At 49.1% G+C, this 25,221-nt stretch overlaps 3 protein-coding genes across 14 annotated transcripts; 1 reads left to right on the top strand and 2 right to left on the bottom strand.

Moving 5' to 3' along the window:
* Positions 1-40: 40 nt before the first annotated feature.
* Ccdc142 (coiled-coil domain containing 142) lies at positions 41-7,935 on the bottom strand. 5 transcript variants are annotated; one of them, XM_040271574.2, is made up of 9 exons: positions 6,754-7,935; positions 6,411-6,497; positions 6,183-6,353; positions 5,928-6,058; positions 5,735-5,848; positions 1,494-1,608; positions 1,125-1,302; positions 807-1,006; positions 41-685 (listed from the first exon to the last, which is right to left on the bottom strand). In XM_040271574.2, exons 1-9 carry the CDS (start codon positions 7,922-7,924, stop codon positions 429-431), a joined length of 2,424 nt encoding a protein of 807 aa, XP_040127508.2. In that variant the 5' UTR covers positions 7,925-7,935; the 3' UTR covers positions 41-428. The 5 variants fall into 5 exon arrangements, with proteins under 5 accessions (XP_040127508.2, XP_005329462.4, XP_021584821.3 ...); XM_005329405.5 differs by having other exon boundaries at positions 6,183-6,332; positions 6,754-7,933; XM_021729146.3 differs by having other exon boundaries at positions 6,183-6,497.
* Positions 7,190-16,094, top strand: Ttc31 (tetratricopeptide repeat domain 31). Of its 8 annotated transcripts, none has more exons than XM_078028971.1 (13): positions 7,190-7,329; positions 7,866-8,112; positions 8,287-8,375; positions 11,516-11,745; positions 11,920-12,003; positions 12,376-12,432; positions 12,543-12,623; positions 13,172-13,366; positions 13,633-13,684; positions 13,765-13,855; positions 13,946-14,087; positions 14,285-14,386; positions 14,524-16,094. In XM_078028971.1, the coding sequence occupies exons 2-13, from the start codon at positions 7,988-7,990 to the stop codon at positions 14,812-14,814; spliced, it is 1,539 nt and encodes a 512-aa protein (XP_077885097.1). In that variant the 5' UTR covers positions 7,190-7,329; positions 7,866-7,987; the 3' UTR covers positions 14,815-16,094. The 8 variants fall into 8 exon arrangements, with proteins under 8 accessions (XP_077885097.1, XP_077885096.1, XP_040127521.1 ...); XM_078028970.1 differs by having other exon boundaries at positions 14,285-14,395; positions 14,521-16,094; XM_040271587.2 differs by lacking the exon at positions 7,190-7,329 and adding an exon at positions 11,253-11,397 and having other exon boundaries at positions 7,899-8,112; positions 14,285-14,395.
* A 2,651-nt stretch (positions 16,095-18,745) lies between these two features.
* Lbx2 (ladybird homeobox 2) lies at positions 18,746-21,613 on the bottom strand. The gene is made up of 2 exons (XM_005329375.4): positions 20,336-21,613; positions 18,746-19,316 (listed from the first exon to the last, which is right to left on the bottom strand). The coding sequence occupies exons 1-2, from the start codon at positions 20,529-20,531 to the stop codon at positions 18,919-18,921; spliced, it is 594 nt and encodes a 197-aa protein (XP_005329432.1). The 5' UTR covers positions 20,532-21,613; the 3' UTR covers positions 18,746-18,918.
* Positions 21,614-25,221: the final 3,608 nt, after the last annotated feature.

Genomic DNA, 25,221 nt, shown 5'->3' with positions numbered 1-25,221 from the left:
TCCTTGGGATTGATCCATAGGTAGAAATATGTATTCCACCTTTGAGATTCCCCATGAATGAACTGTTTTATTCGTGTTTCTGGGATTTAAGAGGGCACAGCTTCTAGCATGTTTTCTATTATTTTCTCTTTCCTTGTACCCTGAGATTCAACCCCTAATCCTCCTCCCACTTCCAGCCCTACAATGTCTTCACTGAGGGGGAACTAGACCTGACCCTTCCAAGGGTGCTGACCTTCAGGTTTCAGCTTCTGGTTTTGCCCTTCACTCTTGATTGCGGACACTGGAGTGATCTTGGATTCATAGCTTCTGATTCCAAGCTCTATGTAGCTTAATGTATGCTCTCTCCCAAGTTCCCAATTCTAGGCTTCTTTAATATGCAGTTCCAAATATCTGGGCTTTTCTAATCAGAGACGGGGAGCTCCTGGTCCTTAGATTTCGGGACTGGTCCCCAGGCACGAAAGAAAGGGCAGTTGCCAACGGGGGTGCTGGTTCAGCCTTAGGGCAAGCCAGGCCTGCTGATTTCCCACCAGGTAAGCCTCAGGGCTAGGTCCTCCTCCCCTTAGGGTGCTTAGCAGCTGATTGGTCTGGGCTGGGGGTGCTCCAGACCGAAGAGGAGGCTCCAAGCTCTCCAGGTTGTTGAGGGTGCTGCTGGGCCATTCTGTGGCCTGGACTTCATTACAAACACCTGGCAAGAAAGAAGTGGAAGGCAGGTGGCTTGTAAAAAGATACTAAAGCAGATCAATGGTGAGTCTGGGCTGTGGGTCACTTAAAACAGGGAGGGACTAAGGGGGTGGGGAGTGACTCACAGCAACAGGGAGGCCTCCGGTGGACTCTAGTCTTGGGCAGAGGCTGCTGTAGTAGACACAGCAAGGCTCCATCTAGCTGCTGGAAGATGCTGAGCATGAACAGAGTCTGCCGAAGCTCTAGGGACAGGCCCCACTGCTCTTCTTCAAGCAACTCCCTGACCACTCCAAAGTCTTGTCTGAGCTGCAGTGCTCCCTGCAGGCTAAATGTCCAGGTACAATGTGACCACCTGACCTTTGTGCCTCTCCAAACTGCTCTATCCCTCCTAAGCCCTCCCTTTTCCCAGTTCCATTCCTCCTACCACGGTTTTTTCTCCCCACCTGAACCGGATGCCATGGGTGAGGATGTGGTCGAGCCAAGCACCTAGGATGGCTGTCAGTGCCTGACCCAAGGCAAGGGCCTGGGCTTGGGGTGATAATCCCTGCAATCCTTGCAATACAGGCTCCAGTACAGTTCGGACTACCAAACCAGCATACTCACTAGGAACATGGGGAAGTTCTGGAGTGAGAGAAGAGAAAGGACAGGATATAAGACTGTGGAATGTTTGTGAAAAAATGTAGGATTTCTGGAAGGAGGGCATAGAAAGTCAAGACAAGGATGGAGATAGTGGTGTGGAAACAGTAGTTGGAGAGGTTGGGATACTGTTACCCCCAGAGACCCTGAAAGTAGAAGCTGGGATAAAAAGTTACCAGGACAGAGACGAAGCCTCCAGTACCGACCACGTGGCATGTAGAGCTTGAAGCCCTGTGTGGCTTGTTTATGACATTCTTGGAAAAAGAGACTTAGTGACTCTTCAGGCAGGAGCTGCACAGATAAGGAGAAAGTAAAAGAGGCTTATCTGTTAGGGACTTCTCAAATTATGATGTTTCTTTAAATCTAAGGTATTAACTGGCTGTGGTGTTGCATGCCTATCATCCGAGCTACTCAGGAAGCTGAGGCAAAAGAATTGCTAGTTCAAGACCAGCCTGGGCAATTTACTGAGACCTTGTCTCAAAATTAAAAGGGCTGAGGATACAGCTCAGTGGTAAAGCCCATCTTGGTTCAATCCCAGTACTGCAATTCAGTCAATCAATCTGAGGTATTCAACTTGGTGTCCATAAACTCCTAAGATTGTATGCATGATTGTGGCATTTCCAAGGAAAGATCTATAGCTTTCATTAAGTTTTCCAGGAGTCCATGACACAAATTATGAACAACTTCCCTAGGAATACTCTGCTTTCAGCTTTATTCAGTGAATAGAAAGTCTTTGAAGTTAATTTTATTCTGTAGTAACTCTAGGGGAAAAAAGAGAAGACACCTTATTACCACCAGTGTTTGCAAGCACATGCCAGAGAGAGGGATCTCTTCCTTTCTTTCTTTTTTTTTTTTTTTTTTTTTTTTTTGGGTGCTGGGGATTGAACCTGTGGCCTTGTACATGTACATGCAAGGCAGGAACTCTACCAACTAAGCTAACCCTAGCCCATGATCAGTATTTTTGATACCATTCCTCCAGAGTAACATAGTCCACAAAACAAGAAATGACTTATGTGCTGTTTTTTTGTTTTGTTTTTGTGGCTTGTTTGGTAGTTTGTAGTTTTGGAGGAAGAGAAGACAGCAATAAAGAAGGTCTCTGCTTTATAGCCCATTTTGGAAGACAGGTATCCCCAAAAATGCAGTATATGGCAGTTTCTCTGTAAAAATAATGCAGATGCCAGGGAACCTAAAGAGAAGAAAGTAATAGGGGATGGGGAAGGGCCAATGTGACCCTTTCCAGGCACATCTGACAATAATCTGTCCAACTCTAAACTCTTTCTTTCTTCTCCAGCAAACCAGATTTCCCCTTCTCCTGAATATCAAGGTAATTGTCCTGTCATCACTGGACATTTGTTAGAAACCTCCACACTCAAAATTCTGAAGAGATACAAGATACATAGTATGAGATCACCCCTGCCCCCTTTGGGACATTATAGTTCATCTAAGGAGAAAACTCATAACACCTGATTCTCTGTCATCCCAGCGCTGTATATGCTGGGCACCCAGAGGAGATGCCTAGCAGTATAGTCACCAGGCAGAGGAGTGAGGCATACATTGCTCTGCAGTGTTTGGTCCACATGGTGAACACACTGTCTCTTGTTCCTTTTGCTCTGTTCTTAACCTCATCCCAGAGCTGAACCTTTCTCATATCATATCATGTCTCCCCACCTCCCTTCTATGCAGCCACTATGGCTAGAACAAACTTCTTTCATCATTTTCACTGTTCCTCTTCTCCTGTTACAGTGGCTCCCCATCACTCATGAGATAAAGCTTGGATTCATTCAGTGCCCTCCACATAATTTGATGCTAACCTGCTTACTCCTCCAGCCCCACACCCGCTCCCCAACACATAACATGTATATACAGCAGGCTTACACATGTGTGCACGCATGCACACTTGCACACACATAGCACACACAGCCTCTGCTCTGGTCAGACCAACTCTACTACTGCCAAGGATCTATGAACTGTTTCCTCCAGTAACCCCTGCTGCTTTTCTGAGACTGCTCAGCCACCAATTTGTGTCATAGGCCCATGGAACTTTCTATAAAATACATGCCCACCATGGTCTTCCTTCCTCAGGCCTCCCGTGACTATCACTATCTGCCCTACTCATAATGAGCCTGCTCTGTGACATAATGAGTTTAAGGAGACAACGGTATTTTAGATAGAAATGCAAATGCAGATATTGGACTAGAACTCTTTTTTTTTTTTTCTTTTGGTACCAGGTATTGAACCCAAGGGCTCTTAACCACTGAGCCATATCCCCAGTCCTTTTTATTTTTAATTTTGAGACAAGGTCTCACACGGTTGCTTATAGCCTTGCTAAATTGCTAAGCCTGGCTTTGAACCTATAATTCTATTGCATCAGCCTCCTGAGGCCTTTGGGATTACAGGCATTTGCCACCATGCTCAGATGGACTATAACTCTTAAGAGCCAGAAGAACTATGGGAGTTTATAGCACCAAGACACTAGGTAAGCAAAAATGCAGAAGAAAGGAGTAGAGGGTTAACATGAGCTCTGTCTACAGCTATGCCCCTATTCAAGGCAAAGAGGAGAAAATTGAGCAGAAAGAGAAAACAAAAGACAGACATCTTCCATAGTAGTAATAGATAATATATAGAATAGGGAAAAAATAAAATAGAAGAACAATAGTTTTATTGATAAATATAAAAGAAATCCTAGAAGAAACAGTTAAGCATGGACAAAGGTTACCATTCTGAAGTAGGAATCAAAAGTAGGAATCAATGATGAGGACAAATAACGCATTTTTTTTTTTTCATGAGAGGCCTTATACAGTATTCTATGGGCTGGGGTTGTGGCTCCGTGGTAGAGTGCTCACCTAGTATGTGTGAGGCACTGGGTTCCATTCTAAGCACCACATATAAATTAATTAATTAATTAAAGGTCCATCAACAACTAAAAACAATATTTTAAAAAATATTCTATTTCATTTTTCACTTTTTTTTCTTTTTGGTGCTGGGGATTAAACTCAGGACCTCACACATGCTAGGCCCTATTTCACTTTTTTAATACTATGGATGTGCATTACTTTAATAAAAATACAAATTAAGCTTTTAAAGAAAGAAGAAACATTGTATTGAACACTGGTAACAAAGGGGAAAGGTACAATCATTTATCCTGATTTTTCTCTGCAAATTATATCTCAGTGGGTATAGTGGCACATGCCTGTAATCCCAGTGTTTGGAGAGGCTCAGGCAGGATTCCAAGTTTGAGGCCAGCCTCATCAACTTAATAAGAATCTAAGCAACTTAGTGAAACCCTGTCTCAAAAATAAAAAGAGCGGGCTGGGCATGGTGGCCTATACTCCCAGTAGCTCAGAAGGCTGAGGCAGGAAGATTGTGAATTCAAATCCAGCTTCAGCAACTTAGTGAGGCCCTGTCTCTAAAATATTAAAAGGAGGACTGGAGTGCTGGCTTAATGGTAGAGCACTTGCCTGCACATGTGAGGCACTGAGTTCGATCCTTAGCATCACATAAAAATAAATAAATAAAATAATAGCATATGTCTGTCTACAATTAAAAAAAAATATTTTAAAAAAATATTAAAAAGGATTAGGATGGGCTCAGTGATTAAGTGCCCCAAGGTTTAATCCCTGATACCAAAAATAAATAAATAAATGAAAAATGTAAAAAGCAGGGGATAGGGGCTGGGGATGTGGCTCAAGTGGTAGCGTGCTCGCCTAGCATGTGTGAGGCACTGGGTTCGATTCTCAATACCACAAAAAAATAAAATAAAGATATTGTGTTCACCTAAAACTAAAAAATATTTTTTTAAAAAAGCAGGGGATATAGCTCAGTGGTAAAGTACCCCTGGATTCAACCCCCCAATACTAAAACAAACAAACAGAAACACACACACACACACACACACACATCCTTCAGGGTAACCAAATCCTTAATGAGGACACGTTTGTCTTTATAAAAGTGATCTAATAAATGAGGAAGAAATGAATGAATAAATAAATAAAATTGGAATAGCACCCCTTTGCAACCTCTAATGAAATAATGAGTTTAGGCAATGATGGTCAGTGGCTGTTAACATCAAAAAATGAGAGTCTGACATAATTAGAGAGGGTGGGAGGTATATAAATGAAATAAAATTGACCATGAGTTGATCATTGTTAAAGCCCTTCTTGGTGGTAGAAACATGGGAGATCCATTATACTCTTCTCTCTATATTTGTATATGTTTAAATTTTCCATAGTAAGAGAGAAAACTAAAATAATCAATAAATCAATAGTTTTATTGATTTATTTAGTTTAGTAGAGATTAGTTTAGTAGAGATTCCAAGTTACTGAAATGATCCACTCTGCCCATCCTGTCCACTGTACCCCCCAAGATGTTACAGAATAGGCTCTTAAACTTCTACTGTCAGGGACCCTGTTCTCCTCACCTGCATCTGTGTAGTGAGCTTCTGTATCTCCAAGCCCAACTGCTGCTCTACCTCCAGGGCTAAGCTTTCCTCTAAGGCCAGGCTGGACAGAGCTTCTGCCTCATGCAAAAGAGGCTTTGGATAGAAAACAGGGAGTGAGAGCACAGCCCAGCCCAGCCCAGGCTGCTCCCCTCCCCACTCCCTAAACACTCACAGGTAGGTCCTTTTGGATCAGGAACAGAAAGGAACCTGGGATCCAAGCTGCCAGGTTCTGCTGAGCTCTGTTCAAGAACCAGAGCAAGGTAGTCTGTAAGGTACAGAGTCCCAGGGCGGCAGGTGCAGGACCTAGAAAGGGAGCAGCAGAGTATCTTAGGGGACATGGAGCAGATAAGACAGACTTCAGAACAGACTGAAGGAAAAAGGATATCCTCAACTGTTCTGTTTCCCTGTCTCCAGGCCTTCCTCTCACCTGGAAGGCGGCAATGGATCAATCCTGACCTCAGTTCTTGGAGAGCATCCAAGAGAGGTGGAAAGAGCTGCTGCAACAGTTGAGTAGTATGAGAGAGTGAGGCAGGGCTGTTCTGATCCCTAAGGGTTGATCCCAAGGCCTGGCAAAAACCTGAGGAAAAGAAGATATAGTCTGATGGGGGAGTGGCAACCTGGGACTTGAGTTGCCCCAGTATCCCTCTTTTCTCACCTTGGTCCCAGCTCCAGATAAGAGACTGATGAAGTAGGCTGTGACACAAAGAAGCCAGTTCCTTCTCACACTCCTGAGGCAGGGATGCTAGTGGGAGAAATTACTCTAGAGCCTGAAAACAAGGCCACCCATCCCACAACCCTGCCCACTCAATGATGGATTCTCCAAGACTCAAGAGGAGTGAAAAGCAAGACTTTGCCTTGAAAGCCCTGAAGCTATAGTTAGAACCCTGGGGGTTTCATTCTAAACTGCCTGCTTCTGTTGTCAGACCAGGAGATGAATGAGCAGAGTAGGGAGAAGATACCCCAGGTCTCCCAAAACATGGTCCAGGCCCATCACTCACCCTGACCCAGTGCCTGACTCAGCTGTTGTGCTGCTACCCTGGGGTCCCTCCAGGGTCCCAAATTTAGGTCCAAATTCTGAGCACAGGCTGCCCACAGCAGGGTCCAATATTGGCTCCACAGGGCTCCAGCTCCTCCAAGCCCCAGTTCACTGTTGGCTGAACTCGCCACACTCCCTATGAGGCTCAGCAGCCCTGGCAACAGCTCACGCTCCTCATGGCATCGCTCTCGGAGCTGGTCCCGGAAGTCCGATCCCCAGAATGCCTCATCCAGCCGACCTGCCACCTGGCAACCCCGCTCCCAGGTCAGGAGATGGAGCACACGGGTAGGGGAGAAAGGGCACGCTGCCCTTGGGAGGTGGCCCATGGATTTTCTCTGCAGTTTGTGATAGACAGGAAGCTCCAACAACAGTTCAGTGAGTTGGGACGTCAGGCTTAGGCTGGCAGGCGCCCGACCCAGGGAACGAAGCTGCATCTCAATGGCAGCATCCAGGCAGCGGGCCGCTAGTCCGATGGGGCGTGCTAGGAGTAGCGGCTCAGGAACGTCCCGTAGGCCGATTCTCTGAACCGTCTCTCGAGGTGGGTGTAGATGCAAGTTGCGACACAGCTCTGGGAAGGGGCGGATTCCGCTGGCATGCGTGCAGGGACTCAGGGTCTTTAAGAGGTGCACGGCCGCCTGTAGGTGGCGGGCGCAATCCCGGGCCTGGAGGAGTTGCTCTCGCTCGCGGTGCAACCGCAATAACACAGCCCGGAGACGCTGCAGCGCCAGCGGTATCGGGCTGCCAGATGTAGGCTCCCGCCTCCAGTCCGCAGCGCCAGCCTCGTGCTCCTCACCCGAGTCGGCCGAGGCCAGCCAGGACTGCTGCCCTCCCGGAGTTCCGCCGGGCCGTGCATCCAGACAGGGAATGCTCCCGGAAACGGGTAGCCCCTGCCTGCCACAACCCTCCCCGCGGCTGGCGCCCGCCCGATTCCCCTCCCATAGCTTCTCCCCAGAGTCCGCGGGTTGCGCCCACAGCTGGGGCACAGTAGCTAGCGGAGGCAGAAGGCCATCCGAGCGAGAAGCCTGAGCCATGGGCTGCGAGTCAGAAACGAACCTAACGTTTCTCACTTCCCAGCTCCGCCCAACGTCCGCCGTGTTCGGACTCCGCCTCCTACCAAGAACCAACTCTCTCATCCTGGACCGCGGAGACTGTACTCTCTCGCCCTCCGTAATCAACGGCCTCTGCCCCTAATAAAGATGGCGCCTATTCTATCTTACCCCGCCCTTTGCTCAGTGTCAAATTCTAGACTATGTTTCACTTTCGTGTCACTGTTGACGGGAGATGGCGCCGATTCCAAAGACTGTGGAGCGGATCAAGCTAGGTGAGCGGGGTGTGACACGACCACAGGGGACCCAGGAGCGTAGAGGCAGCCCCACTTGAATCTATTGTGGTCTGGACGGTTTGGTAGGATTTTATGCTTCAGGAGGAGGGTGAAGGACGCTGGTCCAACAATCCCGAGCTCCCTTGAATTCGGCACTGCCTTCCTTTCCTATAGACTGCCCTGTGCGTCCTGGATGCCCGCTGGGGGTCGCTGCTGTCCCCAAACTCTACAGGGAATTCGTACCAGAGGACAGCGGAAAAGAGGTAAAAAATACTGCCACCTGCCCCTATGCCTGAGCGCGCGCGCGCACGCGAACGCGCGTAGGTCCTCTAGTTTACGCCTACTTTCAATCAGCTGTGCTTACACCCACTCTGTGCTAGCCCTGCACCCGGCTCTGGGAGCTTTGGGGAGGAGTAGCTTCCGACGCTGCTCTTGAGGATCTTGGGCAGGAATGGGGCGTATAATCCTACTGTAATGAATGCTCGAAGTTGGCAGAACTGAGAAGACCAGTGTTCTTGAGTTGAGGCTTGGATATGAGTGCCTGAGAAAGATACTGTAAACAGGACAGTGCGAGCAAAGACACTAAAGCAAGGAAAAGCTGAGAGAACGTCACTAAGGTCAGATCATAGTGGACGGTTGGAGATACAGCAAAGAGTGAGTGGAAAGGCCGAAGGTTTGGATGGCCTTAAGTAGGCCATAGGTTACTAAGGGAAGGATAGGATCAGTTTTTTTCTTTTCTTTCTTTTTTTTTTTTTTTTTTTTTGCGGGCGGGGGTAGCTGCTGGGAATTGAACTCAACGGTGGTTGGAACTACATCCCCAGACCTTTTTATTTATTTATTTTATTTTCAGACAGGGTCTTGCTAAGTTGTTGAGGGTCTCTGTAAATTGCTGAGGCTGACCTTGAACTGGCAATCCTCCTGCCTCAGCCTCTGCAGTCACTGGGATTACTATGCCACCTTGCCCCTGCTGTTTGTTTTTCTCTAACCCCATTTTTGGTTCATAACAGGAGCTTCTGACTCCGTTGCTTAATCCAGAAATCTGAAAATAGTTTTGTACTCCCACTTTCCTTTACCTCACATTTAGGCAATCACTGAAATCTACTTCTGAAAAGTCTTTTGAAACAAACCCTCGCCTCATTTACATTCCTGCTCCCACTGCCTCAATTTTTAGTTTCAAGGGCTCATTCTGTCTGGCCTGAGCAGTTGTAATGGCCTGCTAAATAAACATTACACCCTTAGATCCATCTTCTTCTTCAGCTCTATGAACAGTTCACTGCCCAGATCAGGTCCATTCCCATTACTGACAAGATAAAGCCCAGATTCACTGGGTCACACAAGGCTTTTCTGACATAGTCGCTGGATTTTCTCCATTGGAATAGCCTACTCAGTGATCTCTTTGCTTACTCAGCACACACTCACTGACCACCAGTTATGTACCAAACAGTGTGGTAGGAAGACAGCAGTAAACCAAGCAGATAAACAAATTTTCTATTCATTGATTGAGTTAGACGTATCTAGTAGAGCGCTTGCCCAGCATGTGTGAGATACTGGGTTCAGTTCTCAGCACTGCATATAAATAAATAAAGGTCCCTCAACAACTAAAAAAGTTTTTAAAAAGAAGTGTCTAGTAGAGGTAGCCAGTCAATAGATAAATAGCATAGTATGTCATATATAAGAAGTGGGGCAAAACAGCAAGAAGAAGGATGGGGAGCACTGAGTGGAGAAAAGAGATGTCTGTTTTTACAAGGAGCCGTCAGAAGCCTTCCTAAGAAGGTGACATTTAAGCAGAGATGTAAAGGGAACAAAGGAGTGAGCCATTCACTGGGGAAAGACCATTCCAGGCTGAGGAAATAACAAATCCAAAAGCACTGAGATGGGATCTCAGTTGGTGTGTTGTAGGAACTTCAAAGGATATTACTGTGATTGGAGGAGGGTGTCCAAAAAGTAGGAAATTTATAAAGATACTAGGGGGCCAGATCATGTGTGGCCACCCCCTCTGAAGCTTACAATCACTAAGGGAATGACTATTATCAGAATCATAGGGGGTGGGGACTGGGGGTATCAAACTGTTATCATAATCATGGATGGGAGCACTGAACTCAGTGGTAGAACAAGTGAGGCCCTGGGTTTAATCCCCAGCATCAATTAAAAAAAAAAAAAGTGTGTGGGTCAAGCCTCAAAGAGTCTTTCCTCATTCGTCAATGAGGAAAGAGTACAATAAACTGAAATGAATTATACAAAATGAAATATCCAGGCAGTGACAGAATCAATAATGCAATGCAAGTAGCTCCGCTCTAGCATAGCTGTTTTTCCAGTTATGTGCTGCCACACCAACTTGCAATATAAATCAATGAAAAATAAGGTTCTAAATTGTATAAAAGACTATGTGGGTACAATTTGGTTGAGAGAGGGCAGAAAAATTGAAGATGAAAGGATCTGAAAAGGCTTTGAGGGGAGATGGAATTTGCCCCTTCAAGATGAGACAAGATGTGGTAAGAAGATCAGAGCCAGCAAGGACTGGAGGCCCTAAGGATAGAGGGAGCCTGGTGGCCAAGGGAGGATGGCAGCTAAGCAGGGAAAGTTGCAAGGGAAGGTTGGAAAGCTCAGTCAGCAAGCTTTGGAGGGCTCCAAATCCTAGACCACCAAGGCCCTAGATTCAGTCCTTCCTACGACCCTGGCAGTGTGTGATACTGGAAGTTTTGGAGCAGGGGAGTAATGTCTGAGAGCTTTGTTTTGGAGAGAAGCAGATGAGAAGCAGGAGAGGCCAGCTGGGAGCTGCCATGCATATATGCTTTGGGTTGGGTTTTCTGATAGCTATTCACATTCAAGGGTATGATGGGACACAGAGGGAAGACAGGTAAACAGGCTCAATTCCAGGGACATTAGTGTAGCTGGCATAGTGGCAAGTCAGAGGAAGAAGACACTGGATGGTGAAGAAGGTTGGGCTGAAGGCCATGCTCAGTCCCAGGGAATGCAGGAGAATAGCAAAGGGAGGTGATGCATCATGAGAGCCAGGAGCAGCACATTTTCTAGGAGTGAATGAGAGAAAGGTCAGAGCCAAAAGGATTCTTTATGTTGGGTGGTTGGTTTGTGGCTGCCACAGTAGAGTTCAAGCCAGCCAACCCTTTGCTCTCTCCCAGAACTTCCCCCAACACCAGCCTCCCCTCCCCTCCCCCTCCCAGGACGTAGTGGATTTTCTTCGCCAGCTTGTGGAGAGTGATCCCCAGGGCCTGCACCGGATCCATGTGGATGGGAGCAGCAGGCAGTTGCAGCAATGGCATCATGGTGGGGAGTGCAGGCCCGGACCTGGGATCAAGGCTGGAACCCTGGGGTGGGCTGGCCCTCGGGTGTGCCCCTCTCTCATGTTCCTCTTTCTTTCCTGTCTCTTTTTCCCTGCTAACAGATTACCCCCTGGACCATTTCTGTGATGAAGGAAACACAACTGGACAGAGTGTCAGGGGCAAGGGGGCTGAGGGACTGGGCACCTACTGTGGTTTCCAAAAGTCCTTCCTATACCCTCCGCAAGGGGCTGAGCCCTGTTCTCAAAGTTCCTCTGCCTCTGCATCCTTCCCCAGTGACTCAGATAGCCTGCTTCAGGTGGCCCTGCCCCAGAAACTCCAGGTGACGGAAGAGGTGAGATTGTCAAGAAGGGGCTTTATGGTCCTTTCAATCCATGTATTTCCACCCCTGGATGCTCCCCTAATTTGTACCTTCTAAGGCCCTTCCACACAGCTTGCCTCCCTTTCGCATTCTCTCTCATTCTCCCTGTTCTTTCTCTTTTTTTGTCACTTGCCCTTCCTCCTTCAGGAAGCCAACCGCCTGGCCGAGGAGCTGGTGGCCGAGGAGGAGCGCATGAAACAAAAAGCAGAGAAGAAACGACGCAAGAAGAAGGTGTCTGCAGGGTGGAAAAAGGGAACCCGGAGGGAATTAGGGAAGGGAAAGAAGCAAACTTTGTGAGAATAGGAAGGAGCTTAAGGTGTCCTGCAGTGGATTCCTTCACCAGGTGGACCCAAGGAGACCGGGGACTGAAAGGTCACCTGGAGGCCATCCGGTATAGCAATTCGAATGTCACAGTACTGCCCTAGTGGAATCTCCTTACAGTGACATCTCTGGCTAGTGACTCTTTTGTCTTCTTTTAACCTATAAAATGAGGATAATAATAATACCTCATAGAGTTGCAAGGATTAAATGAGATAGTCTATGCAAAGCTTAGTCTACTATGTGACTTACAGTAAAGGTACATCATCATCATCATCATTACAGCGTCAAAAGGAACGGAAACGACAGGAGCGGTTGGAGCAGGATGGTGGGGAGTCCAAGGTGAGTTCTGCAGGCAGGTGTACAGAGCAGCAAGGGCCAGGAAGCTGGGGGCTGAGAAGGCAGGAGACGCAAGATGATCCCAACCCTGAACTTGCACACCTTTCATCCAGGTGAAGGCTACCTCAGACGGGGATGAGAGCCCCTCAGCTAGCCCCGGGAAACCGGCTCAGGGACAGTGTGGTGAGGAAGAGGTGAGGGCCCCTTTCTATCCTCTTAAACTCTTCTCACCCTCTTCTCCTCTATTCCAGGATTTACTTCATCCTCACCCTGTACTTAACTTTCCTTTTAAAAATTTAAAAAATTATTTTTAAGAATATTTTTATTTTTAATTGACACATACTAATTGTATATATTTTTGGGGTACAGTGACATTTCAGTACAGGTATGTGATATGCCAATCATGCTGATCTGATCATTACATATCTATTGCCTTGGACATTTATCATTTCTTTGTGTTGGGGACATTCAAAATCCTCTCTATTAGCTGTTTGGAAATATTCTATTAATTGTTATCAATCACAGTTATCTTACTGTGCTGTATAGAGCATTAGAAGTTATTCCTGCTTTCCAGCTGTACCCTGTTCCTATTAACCATCTTCTTTCCATCCCCTTTCCTGAACACCCTTCACAGGCTCTAGTAACCATTATTGTATTCTCTACTTCTATGAGATCAACTCTTTAGCTTCTACATACAATATTTGTCTTTTTTTGTGCCCCTAACTTTTCCTTTTGCCCACAGGACCCACTGGATCTATCTAGCACTTTTGTGTCTCTGGCTTTGCGCAAGGTTGGGGATTGGGCCCCCAGTGCTCACCAAGAGAAGGGAGTGAGCCAGGAGCTCCGTATCAGGGGCCAGGGCCCCCAGGAGAAGATGAGCCAAGAGGAAAGGAACCCTTCAAAAGAGGAGAGGCCCAGGCAGAGTTGTAAAGTACAGGTGAGGTGGGCAGGGGAACCAAAATGTTCTGGAAAGGCACAAGATCTCAGGGTTAAAGGGACTATCCACTAGGAGTTCTCTGGCTTTAGGGCCAAGAGACCTGGGGTCAGTCTTCATCACTGTCACCCTGACCCTGGGTAGTTTACTCTGTAGGAAAATAGGACTGGTACTTTTATTACATGCTGATTACAGTATAACTTAACAGAGGAGAAAGATTTGGGAGACTGAGGCATCGAAGTCTGCTTTACTTTGCTTCCCATCTCTAGGCATCTACAGGATTGGTGGCAGCTGCCTTACAGCAGAGCCAGGAATTGGCAAGTAAGATCTTTTCTCTTTCTTCTTACCCCAACCTCTGGTGGTACCCCCATCGGAACCTTCCTACTTTCTCTCCTTCCCAGAGTTGGGTACCAGCTTTGCTCAAAGTGGTTTCTACCATGAGGCTGTGGACCTCTTCACCCAGGCCTTAAAGCTCAATCCCCGGGACCACCGGTAGGTAGGAGCTTGGCCACTGTGCTGGGACATCAGGGTAAGGAAGGGTGTTGAGGACCTGGACCTTTGTCCACTTTTTCTGTTTATCAGGTTATTTGGAAATCGCTCCTTCTGCCATGAGCGGCTGGGTCAGCCAGTGTGGGCCCTGGCTGATGCTCAGGTGGCCCTTACCCTGCAGCCTGGATGGCCCCGGGGCCTCTTCCGCCTGGGCAAGGCCTTGATGGGACTACAGGTAATAGAACTGAGGCTGGAAACAAAGGAGAGATTTGGGTGGGATGAGGTAGGGAATAGGTTTATATTGACCTTTTCTGGATAAGCTTCTGGTTGCAATACTAGGAGGTGGGGACAGTTTGAGGACGGAATCAGTTTTAAATTCTTGGGACCCCTGATGCCTAAATTTTGCCTTTTCTAATCTCTCTGGGACCAAAGCGCTTTAGGGAGGCTGCTGCTGTGTTCCAGGAGACTCTGAGAGGGGGTTCTCAGTTGGATGCAGCCCAGGAGCTACGCTCTTGCCTTCTGCAGCTCGCTCTGGTAAGGGAGGTAGGCTGACTCTCAGGCCAGGTATAACTGGTTGGGACCACAGCACCAAGCAGTGCTACCTTCCATCTCATAGGGCAAGGGACACAGGATGGTGGGGTCATATTCCTCTCTCTCTTCCTTCTCAGCAGGATCATCAGCAAGGAAGAATTTGTGTGCCACCTGGATTGACCAGGGCCCCCCAGCAATCTGCCCATTCTGGGCCAGGAGCCTCAGGCCTACTCTCCCTCAGTCATCCTCCAAGCATTGTTCCAAGGTCCCCTGGTCTGGCTCTACCCTTGCATTATCCTCCATATAACCTGAGCCACTCCAGTTGGCCTTTCCCTCAGACTCAGAGTAGAAGACCCCACTCTCTTCATCTCCAGGACCCTTCAAAGAATTGGGACATCCTGGGGTCCCAGCATCTGCCTCAGGCTAGATAAAAGAAGACCTGTCCCTCATATGGCAAGGCCATGTGGACATCCCAAGGGATCAGGGACACTGTGGGGACAATTCACTGCATGTTTTGAGATGCTGTACTCAAAACCTGTATTTGAGGACAACGCTGGCAGTTGTTCTTGCCACTGAAGACCTTCCAATGAGAGAAGGGAGTCCCATATCTACTGAAACATCCTTTCTTTGGTTCTTAAGCAGATGGCTTCTTCTAGGGGTGGTAGGAAAAACAAAATCCACCATTGCCCAAATAGGAACTGTATAGAAGTTCCGGTCTTTAGACTACATCAGAGTCAGTAAGGATGCATCTGGGGCTTGCTCTGCTTCTTGGCTTCATTCACCAGCTAGAACTTTGTGCTCAAGAATGAGGTCAGTGTAATGAATAAGATTTGAGTCCCACAGTTTAGCTTAATGACATTTACGTCCTCCTCACCCCAGCTCTTGCCCTATCTTCTTTAGCTACAACCCCCAGTTTACTTCAGTCCCTTGTGTCATTTCCTGTCTACATTGCTGTGCACACTCTGACCTCTTCTTTGTCTGATGGTCTTAAACCCACATCCTCCTACTCCTGGAAGATTCTTTAAGGTTTGCATTCAAAATGTCCCTTACTGTCTGATATCTGGAACTCGCGGGGCCCACACATCTCCACACTCCCTACTGCTGACTCCTATTACATGGTTCCCAGGCTGCTGCTACCTTGGGCACTTTTTCCACCCAGCACTGGGCATTGCAATTAGCCTTTCCCCAAGAGTTTCCCCACCAAAGGTCCCTGCCCCAAAGATGGCTATAATTCTCTACTTCCTGTGTAAGAAATATGATTTTCTTTTGGCTTCTCTAAGATCCTGGCAGCTTCCTTTGGCTGATTCCTTACTGACTCTGTCTAGGACACTTAGCTCATTTAGGTGTGGATCTGCAGTGGGATGGGGGGGTCACTTTTAGCCCTCTTGTCCAAATGTCTTCCCCAGAGGAATCATTTAGTCTTGTTCAACTTGGAGATAGGAGGTATTGAAATTTCACTCTTATATAGGACTTTCCTAAAGTTTTTTGTTTGTGATTTAAGCCCCTTAAATACTGTGTAGCAGGATGAAGTCTACCATTACTATGTGGGTCACTTTGGACAAATTTCCAAATAGTTAAGCCTCAGTTCCCTCATCTATAAAACAGGCAATTCCTACCTCACAGGGCTGCTGTGAGGATTAACAGAGAATAAGAAAATACCACAAAGTGCCTAGTACACACAGGATGCTAAATAAACTATTTTTGCTTATAACTATCCTATATATTTGTGATTCCTGCAGTGAAAAGGGAGGAATAGGAGTGAATCGCTGCCTAAATTCATAAAACCCAGAGTTCCTAGAACTGTGGGTCTCCAAGTGTGGTTTTTGGACCAGCAGCATCAGTATTATTCAAGAACTTGTGGCAAATACAAATTTGCAGACCCCAAGCTAGGCCTTCCAAATCAAACTGGAAACCATAGGAGTGGGGGCCAGCAATTTGTGATTCAATATGCCTGCCAGATGATTGTGATGCACACTGTTCTAGGGCTTAGAGAGCAGACATCCATCCAGAGGCCATTTTGGTGGGACAGGTCTGAGTTTTGTTATCCAAGGCTTGAGTAGAAGAGGTGGCAGCAGTGGCATTGCTAGAATTAAGAAACCTTATTTGCCTTGGGACTCCTTGGCTTTTCCCTCGGGAGTTGGCAGGTGGTAGGGGGGTGGGGGGAAGGATAGTTGTTTTTGTTTAAAGGGTAATTATATTGCAGTGATGCCTTAAGAAGTCTGTCCATCTAGCTTTCCTGTTTTGAGTTGGGGAGGGAGATCTAGGTACTTCTGAGATTCCCAGCTCCTCAAAGCATGGTTACCCACTACTGTGTGGGATTTTAACCTTTAAACTGGGCTAGCTTCTTGCTTTTGTTTGCAAATGTTTCTTCCCAGCTCTCTTAACCTTTTAAAGACTTGAATCTTTAAGCCAAGAGCCACAGGACCCTGACAAGTTGCCCCACTGTGCCCTATACACACCACTCCTGATTGATAGTTTTCTGACTCAGCAGCGTAAATTCCAAGTAGTCAGGACTGGAAAGTGGGTAACCAACCATGCTGATTTTTCTGGGTCTTGCAATGTGAAGACTGGGAAAGTGCTGGGCAAACCAAGAAGGGTTGGTCATGGGCTAGAAAGTTTCCAGAGGGACAGTCTTTAGAAAGTGATGAAAGGAATAAGGGAGGAAGGGGAACCAGGGGTGGTATGTGTGTTGTGTATATATATTGAGGGGATGACACAGCTGCAGAGAATGTTTCTTAGCAATACAGCAGTGGTCATTTTTTCTGTCCATGATGCCATTCCCCACACCACCACCCATTGTACAGGTTTGTAAGGTTGTCACTAACTCCTACAGTCCTTGGTCACTGGGGCAATCATACTGATTCCTCTTCTGTGACCACCTCCTCATCCTAGCCCATAAGTCTAGCCCTGAATTCTCTATCTTCTTACCTTCTGCAGTGGCCAGAGATGTACTGCTTTCTTCCAATCTCTATCAGTCTGATCCATCATGCACATATAGCCATATTAGCCTACCCTAAACATTGCTCTAGGGTATCTAGAACCTCCTGGAACCATGCTCTAAGGTACAATGCCTACATTCCCAACTTTGGCCCTTTCTGCTCTCCTGTTTTTATAAGTTCTTTGCTTCTTCCCATTAGACCTTGTCCTCTTTACAGGGACAGTAGCTGTAGTTACTGAAAGCATGTGCTCCTGAGTCAGACAAGCACAAAGGTTAGTTAGCTCCACCTGATCATTTACAAATTGCATGACCTGGCCAAGCTCCCTTAAGCTTCTCTGATTCAGTCTCTTTATCCTTAAAATGAAAATGAAACCCTCTGTCCCTGAGGTCATTGTGAGGATTAATCCACGCAAAGCACTTGGAATGGCTCAATAAGGGATAGTTATTTCTGAAAATGCCAGGTCTCCTCCTGCCTTCCAGCCTGTTTACCCTTCCTGGAAAAACTTGTTGGCTCTCCACCTGCAACTGAGGCCTAACACCCTGGCTATCTGCGTTAAGCACAGGGAGGATCTGAGGAGGTTGGGTCGACTGAGGAAAAGAGGGAAAGCTGGAAAGAGCCTAAGCATGGTCTCCTGAAGGTTGGCTGGGATGGCCAAGGGTGAGGAAGCCCTGCAGCTAATAGAGTTTTCTCCTCCCTTCCCCCATCATCCTGCAGGAGGGTGCTTAATAGCCAACAGAATAAATGAGTGTCAAAAATGTCAGCATTGGGGCCTGGGGATATAGCTCAATTAGTAGAGTGCTTGTCTCACATGCACAAGGCCCTGGGTTCAATCCCCAGCACACCAATGTCAGCAGTGGTAACCCAGGGAGCACTCGCCTAGCATGTGTGAGGCACTGGGTTCCATCCTCAGTACTACATATAAATAAATAATCTCAACTATACACACACACACAAAATGTCAGTATTGCAGCTAGACTGGATTTCCCACCCTGCAAGCCGGGCTACTCCAAGTTCTGCCTGGGGCCAGGCTTTCCCACCCTCTTGAGACCTGGTGGTGCTAAGAACATTTCTGGCACAGGAGGTGCCAGCCTCCCTCTGCAGAACAGAGAGGCCTCCTAGAGTCCTGCCACAAAACCTAGCCTGTAGGAGCATGGTGAGGGGTGTGCTGGCCCAAGCCACAGCCCAAGTCCTACCCACTTTTTCTTCCCACCCAGTGTCTCCTAGGCAGAATGACAAGCATCAGCTCTGAAGAACAGGATTCTTTTGTAAAATGGGCCTAATCACACACCTACCCGATAGGGTTGCCACCAGAGTTAAAAGAAACATCAAGTTTCAAGTGCTATACACGGTGTCCGCACCATATAACCAGCAATAACCAGCAGATTTTGCTGTTATTGTCTCTGGGCGCCGGGACTGAGGCATCTTGCAGCAAAGCCTCGACTTTATTCTCAACAATGGGAAAGAAGGGCGCCTGGATTGTGGGCCAGACAGGCCCAGGTGGACCTCCTCCCTCCACCCGGGAACCCAGACAGGACAAAGAGTGCGGAAGGAAGGAGTCCGGGGCTCCAGAGTTCAGGGCTGTTATTGGGTTTGCCTTCAATCATCCACCTGTATTTCTTCGTCTGATAGGTGGGACCCGGAGTTAGGCCCAACAGAGTAGGGGCTGGAGTTGGGGCCAGGGCTTTGAGAATCCTGAGGCAGCGCCAGGCTGCACAAGACTCCTGGGGACAACGAGCGTAGTGAGGCCACGTCCGCGCGCATCTCCTCCACATCGCGCTTAAGCTTGGCACGGCGATTTTGAAACCAAGTAACAACCTGTGCGTTGGCCAGGCCGAGTCGCGCAGCCAGTCCGTCGCGCTCTGAAGGTGCCAAGTACTTTTGGAAGACGAACCGCCTCTCCAGCTCCAGCACCTGCTGCGCAGTGAAGGCTGTCCGTGACTTGCGTCGTCTGCGGCCGGCAGGGGCCGGGCCCAAGGCGTCTGGAGCGGCCCTGCCTGCAGGGATAGGGCGGGGATCAGTCTCAGGCCGGCGGGAATTAGGTTGTATCCTTGGAGGAAAAGCTGGGAGTGAGATCAGTCCAGTAGGTGGGCGAGAGAGAGGGAGCCAGGAAAGATGGGGACCAGTACCGCGGAGGTCAGGTTGAGGAGGGGTGTGGGGAGCCAAGCGCAGCATGCCACTGGAGTTACCAGAGGCTGAACACTGAGGGCTTGTGAGGGAGGAAGGGGGCTGGAAGGAGGGTGGGACAGGCCCTAGAAATTCTGGTGTAGGATCAGGCCGCCTGAAGTACAGACTTGGAGGCCTTTTGTAGCCCCAGGTTGTGCGGGCTAGCAGATTTGGGGTGACACCAGAGGTAGGTCAGAGCAGTGGTGCCTGACCCCGGCTGGTGAAGGTAACAGGACCTAGATCATGCCCTTCCTTAAACTCCTGAGTCGTGTAGGGCACTCAGCTTACACTTACTTTTTCAGTGATACCAACGCCTTCTCTGAGAGCCCCAAAATTTGATAATGGGAGTACAGAAAGCCAGGAAAGTCGGAGTGCGATGTCCCGCCCCCAACGCCACGCCGAAGACCTTTGGCTCTTTGCTCCCCCTCATGAAGAGAGTGACTTGGAGCAGAGCTTGGTCTCCTGGAGAGACCCAAGTGTCGCCTCCCCGCGCTTCTGCCTCGTCCAAGCCCTGGCTCATTAGTTTACAGCCTGCGACTCGAGCCTTTTGTCTCCTACTCTCCGGCCTTTCTCTGTCGAGATTACCCCGCCTACTGCGAACCGACCAACGGGTCGCTCAATTCTGGACAGCCTGGCCTTTTGCTGGTGGCTTCCTGGAGCAGCCACAAAGTCTGGGGAACTAACCGAGGAGAGGCCGAAGCCGGGGATTCGAATCCTGACGCACGGACTGAGGGCAGGCGCCGATTAGGGTGACCCGGCCGGGATGAGACGAAGGTTTGAAACCAAGAACCAGGAAAAGAGAAATGAAGAGACAGTCAAGTTGGGGTCCAAGACCTTGCCCGCGTTATACCTTCAAAGGGCTGTGAAGCGCGCCCGTCAAGTCCGCGGAAAGTTTTACTGGTCAGCTCCTCCAGGGCGCACAGCGGCGACGTCCGATCCGGGCAGGATTCTGGAAGCTGTGGCGCAGTGGGTGCTCGGGGGACCATGCGAGGGCCTAGAATGTCTGCGATGCTGAAGGGTATTCGGGGCTGGCGTTCGGAGTTCATGGCCCTCTGGGTTATGGTGGTCCCGCCACCCGCTGCGCTTGGCTCGGCAGTCACCAGGGCCCCAGCACTGGCTCCCAATCCGGGCCCCCTGACTCAGACCCGCCCCCGGCGCTGGGCTTCAGCTTCAACCAGGTGCCCCTCCTTCTGCGCCCCCACCCTCTCTCCCCAGGGCCCCAGCGGGTCTGGAGCGGGTAGATGTCCCAGCAGCCTTATATCTACAGTGAGAGGCGCGGAGATAAGTAGGCAGAAGAACCAGCCTGACTAGGGCCGCCGTGGATCTCTGCGCTGTGGGGCGCAGTCGCGTGTGCACTAAAACTGGCCCTAGTCCCCTAAACTTTGTAAGCTGCCTAGGCGCCTAGGCGCCGCTCTGGCTCATAAACTTGTGAGCGATAAAAATTGCTTTCCAGGGCCCCAACAGCTGGGAATTTGCAAAGTTTCACGGACGAGGATCCCTGAACTCAGTCTTCTAACCTGGCACCCTTCATCGCCACCAATCCCTGGTAAATGCTCTTAAAATGATCCTGGAGGCTGAAAGTGATTAGTAAGGCACAAGGGGTCAGGGACTCCAGACATGGGACAGGCAGAGCGACTGCAATGGGGGGGGGGGGTGTCACAAGGAAACAAGGGCAGGTGAGTGGACCCTACCATGGTTTAGAGGCCCAGACTAAGTCAAAATACGTGGAAAAGCTGGGGGAGTCTTGAGCCTCTGGAGAGACCTGGCAACTCCTGCCTTCAGCCGGTGCTACTCAGGAGCGGTCTTTGCCAGTATTTACTGGTCTCCACTGAAGACCTCCTCTATTGGTCTATCAGTGGATCTTTGTCATTTTATTAAATTTCTATAGTTCAGATGTGTTTTCCTTAGCCTGTAGAGGCTCAGAAATAGCCCAGATGAACAATTGGGGGAGGGGGTGACCAGGATGGAGTCACTCTCAATGGAAGTCTGATTTGAAGGGCAGACTTCTTGGACCCATCAGATAGTGAGATAGACACCCCAGCCAATCCAAGCACAAATTCTGAGGCCTAGTCTCTTTATTCCTATTTTTTCAGTGTCCTATTTCTCTTCTCTTTCACATTTAGTCTAGTCCTGGGCTCATACCGCGACAAACAACCACCCTCCTTCACAGAAAGGCAGCTAAGGGACTGCACAGTCCCAGTCCCAGTAGTGGAGTCTTGGCAAGGTTTGGGTTTCTTTCCTATATTCCATCTCAGATAGCTGGATGCTTCATAGTCCAAAGACAGAGAACATGCTGATCTGCTGCCAGAGCAGTCAGAAATTAATGTTTTTCTGGTTTTGTGTATGTGTGGGTATGTAGGGGCGGGGGTGTTTGTTCTTGGGCAGTGCCATGAAGAACCAGACACATCTGACCTAGACTGTTCATTATGTCACCTTCCCTGTAGACCTCTGAATCTTCTATCAGTTTTGCAATGTCCCTCTGTCTACCTGTTTATTCCCTGGGGAAGGTAAAGCCTGCAGGTGGGGCTTAGCCATAAAGGGCTGGGATCCTCAGCACCTAGGCCAAGGTCTCTGACAAGAAAAGGAAGGTACCTTGGTAGTGAGGGTCTTCTTTATAAAGGGCTCCCTACAACTACACTCCCAACCCCCAAACACCCAGTCCTTTACATAGTTCCCTCATGGAGGCCTGGCCTGGGCAACACACTTGAGGTTGAACACCGATGGGCCACTGCCAGGTCAGAGAGCAGAGTTAGGCCACTGTGGAAAGCTGAGCTGCCTCAGGACCTTGTTAATTGCTTATTAATGGTGGGAGTCAGGGGAGGGGGGATTCTCCTGCTTCAGGCCTCAGCTCTCAGCACCATCCTTGTGGTTTCATTTAATCTGCAATTAAAGTGGATCCCAGGAGGCAGCGGGAACTGATCTGCAGCATCCGAGGCACGTCACCAAGCAGACACTGCATCCTTCACTCATGCATCCACTACATGGCTTTTATATCCATCTCGACCTCTGCTCTCAATTACTTCTGTATGTCTGTGAGGAGTGTGGACTCTCTTGATAGGCTTCTGCCTTCCCTCCCCTTCCATCTCTTCTGCCTACCTTCTCTTCTCTGCAGCAGGGCTCAGGTAATGGGATTGAGATCCCCAGACACAAGCCTGGGGGAGGTGAGGAAAGTGGAGACTAGTAAAAGGAGGATGCCAGGGACAACAGAGGCCCAGCTAAGGTCGGCCAGGGACTAGTACAGACTATCCTGGGGCCACAGAAGGGGGCTTTTCCCCAGTGAAGTGTCTGGAACGCAAGCTGGAGAGAAACTGGATCCGCTGAGGGGGGTAGGAGGAGGGTGAATGATTAATGAGGGAGATTGAGAGATTAAACCTTGGTTCTGGGTTTCAGGGGGTACTTCACTGTCTCAAAGACTCCCCCCCACCCCACCCCAGCTGCAAAGCACTGAAGCTCCCTGGTTCTGAGTCATTTCACTGGTCTTCCGGCCATACCTCCCACTACAGTGTGAAATCTTCCTGCCATAAGTCCTTCTTGGGAGAGTCATCAACTGTGTCTTCACTGAAGCCTGGCACGGTCCCAGAGTTTTGCTTCCCCAGACATTCTCAATCTCTCACATCTCCCACTTCCTCAGATTCCCCTCATTGTCCCTTCAGACATGTCAGGGTCTTGTACTCCCTCTCCTTATAGAGATCCTCACATTCTGACCTTTACTCCTTTGAGAAGGCAGCTTATTACCATTTAAGAACACTTTTCAAACACCTCTCTTCATCCATTTTCAGATTTCCCATTCTCAGTTCCCAGCACAACCCCCGGTCCCACTCCCGAAACCTTCACCCAAAGATTCCTCCACCAAGGCGGGTCCAAGATCGCTACCCTCCCCCGCTTTACTGAGGTCTGTTCAATAAAGGACCATTAGTCTCAGGATTGCCCGCTCTGCATATCTGTCTGAATTGAGTGTATATCGGGTTTGAGAACACCCAGAATAATCTCCTCGGGGCTGTGGACAGGAAGAACACTCTTAGAAATGTGCTTGCCCTCCTCCTCTCTGTGTTTAGGGAAAATGATTGAATCGGAGTGAGAGAACAGTGGGATTTTACGAAGGAATATTCAGGCAAGGAAGGTGGAGCGGTGTATCGCACCGTTTCGAAAACTTCTGGGATATTCTCTTTCAGAAAAAAATTACTGCCGAGTCGCCCGAGCAGACTTAAATTTTGCTTTCGTTATTTGTGGGGCGGCGGGTCTGTGAGGCTTTCTGGTCCCGTTCGCTTGCCGGCAAAGAGCTCTGCATGCACCCACCGCCATCCCAAGTGTGTGCGGCTATGTGAAAGGAGTGGCTGCACACTCAGACTCTCTTTCCCTCATTGTTCTAGGAAAGTTCTTTTCCTCACCCCGCCCCCCTTAAATTCCTGGGGAGACTGGCCAGTCCGGGAGAGGGACCAAAGTGTCCTGTGCGAAAGGGGGTTCAATTCCTCGGGCTGAAAGTAAGCAGCGGAAATAGCTGCGAAAAAGGTAGGCAGGGGTAAGGGCGGGTTCGGCCCGCAGGCAGGACTGAAGGTCCTAGTCGCAGCACTGAAAAGCCGAGGCGGCGCTGCGGCCGCATCTCTTTTGAAACTGAAAGATCGCTGCGCTCCAGTGCTTTCAGAGTCGCGGAGCCTAAGAGAACAGTGTAAGCGATTCGCCAACCCTGGCACCGATCGAGACCCAAGTAATCCCGGCGGCAGAGTGGGAAGGGGAAATGGATCCACAGGCCCCTGGGGCGAGTTACGCAAAGCCTGCAGATTGTCAACATCAGGTACCGTGGGAGAAGCACCGCAGCTGCCGCCACTACTACGCTGACTGACAAAATCAAGGCTGCCGCGCGGGGCTGGGCCCAGCTTCCGCAATCGCTCCGTCCCAGGGACGGGTGTGAGAGCGCCTTTAGCAGCTCCTTAGCCTCTAGGCCACGTGTCATTAAAGACCTCATCTTAGGCTTCATGCATCTTATCTTTGGTCCCACTTTCACATCCCCAAGCTCCAAACCCAACTGGAGGGCTATCATTGGGCTAGTCAGTCTGCTCCCCAACTCTCGCAGCTACCGGACGCAAAATGTCCCTTGGAGTGTTCTTTCTTTCCTGTTCCCCGCCGCTCCTCCTCCTCCAAACCAGTCACCCTAGGAAATACCAGTTTGCTCATAAACTCTTTGGTAACAGCCTGGGTGCCTCGAGCTCCTGTGGCTCCGGCAGAGTTTAAATTTGGAAGGAAGGGAAGCGGGGCGGGGCTGGGATATCATTAATCCCAAATCCCCAGATGTTTTTGAGGCTGCCTCAAAGGCATTAGAAGCTGATTCTGGATCGGGAAGAATTTGCTGGAGGTGAGCAGTGCACCGGAAGGTGTGTGTGAGGGGGGCATTCCAGGCATGAGACCCAGAAACAGGGGAAGCTTTAGTAATCTTGGAGACCTGGGTCAGGATGGGATTGTACCCAGGTAGTTCTGCAGTGTTCCCACTCAGGTGCCTGTCCCCTGCCCCATGCACTAGGGCTCTCTTTCTCAGCACCTTCAACCTTTCTATGCTTGCCTTCCCCTTGATGGCACACTCTTCATCCACACCCAGTGTTAGAGGTTTCTAGAAAGCACAAGCAGATTATGGTAAGAGAAGGGGAGTTCTAGAAGTGACCTCAGGTTTTCCCCACCCAGAGTTAAGTTTCCAGTTTTCTTACCCAGTTCAGACAGCCCTCTGTAACCACCACCAGGCTTTCA

This window comes from Ictidomys tridecemlineatus, chromosome 12, assembly GCF_052094955.1.
Source record: "Ictidomys tridecemlineatus isolate mIctTri1 chromosome 12, mIctTri1.hap1, whole genome shotgun sequence".
Taxonomy (NCBI): Eukaryota; Metazoa; Chordata; class Mammalia; order Rodentia; family Sciuridae; genus Ictidomys; species Ictidomys tridecemlineatus.
The sequence above is the reverse complement of the archived record's forward strand: the minus strand, read 5'-3'. Positions and strand labels throughout refer to the sequence as shown.

Excerpts from the sequence above, each read along its gene's own strand:
- Lbx2 (XM_005329375.4), bottom strand. The coding sequence starts at position 20,531 with ATGAACTCCGAACGCCAGCCCCGAATACCCTTCAGCATCGCAGACATT. Across the intron at positions 19,317-20,335 it reads CGCTTCACAGCCCTTTGAAG|GCAGGGCCGCTCCAGACGCC; the intron begins GTATAACGCGGG and ends CTATCCCTGCAG.
- Ttc31 (XM_040271586.2), top strand. The coding sequence starts at position 8,073 with ATGGCGCCGATTCCAAAGACTGTGGAGCGGATCAAGCTAG. Across the intron at positions 14,088-14,284 it reads AGGCCTTGATGGGACTACAG|CGCTTTAGGGAGGCTGCTGC; the intron begins GTAATAGAACTG and ends CTGGGACCAAAG. Across the intron at positions 14,396-14,520 it reads AGCTCGCTCTGGTAAGGGAG|CAGGATCATCAGCAAGGAAG; the intron begins GTAGGCTGACTC and ends CTTCCTTCTCAG.
- Ccdc142 (XM_021729146.3), bottom strand. The coding sequence starts at position 7,924 with ATGAGAGAGTTGGTTCTTGGTAGGAGGCGGAGTCCGAACACGGCGGAC. Across the intron at positions 6,498-6,753 it reads GAGTCAGGCACTGGGTCAGG|CATCCCTGCCTCAGGAGTGT; the intron begins GTGAGTGATGGG and ends TTCTCCCACTAG. Across the intron at positions 1,007-1,124 it reads ACCCATGGCATCCGGTTCAG|CCTGCAGGGAGCACTGCAGC; the intron begins GTGGGGAGAAAA and ends CTGGACATTTAG.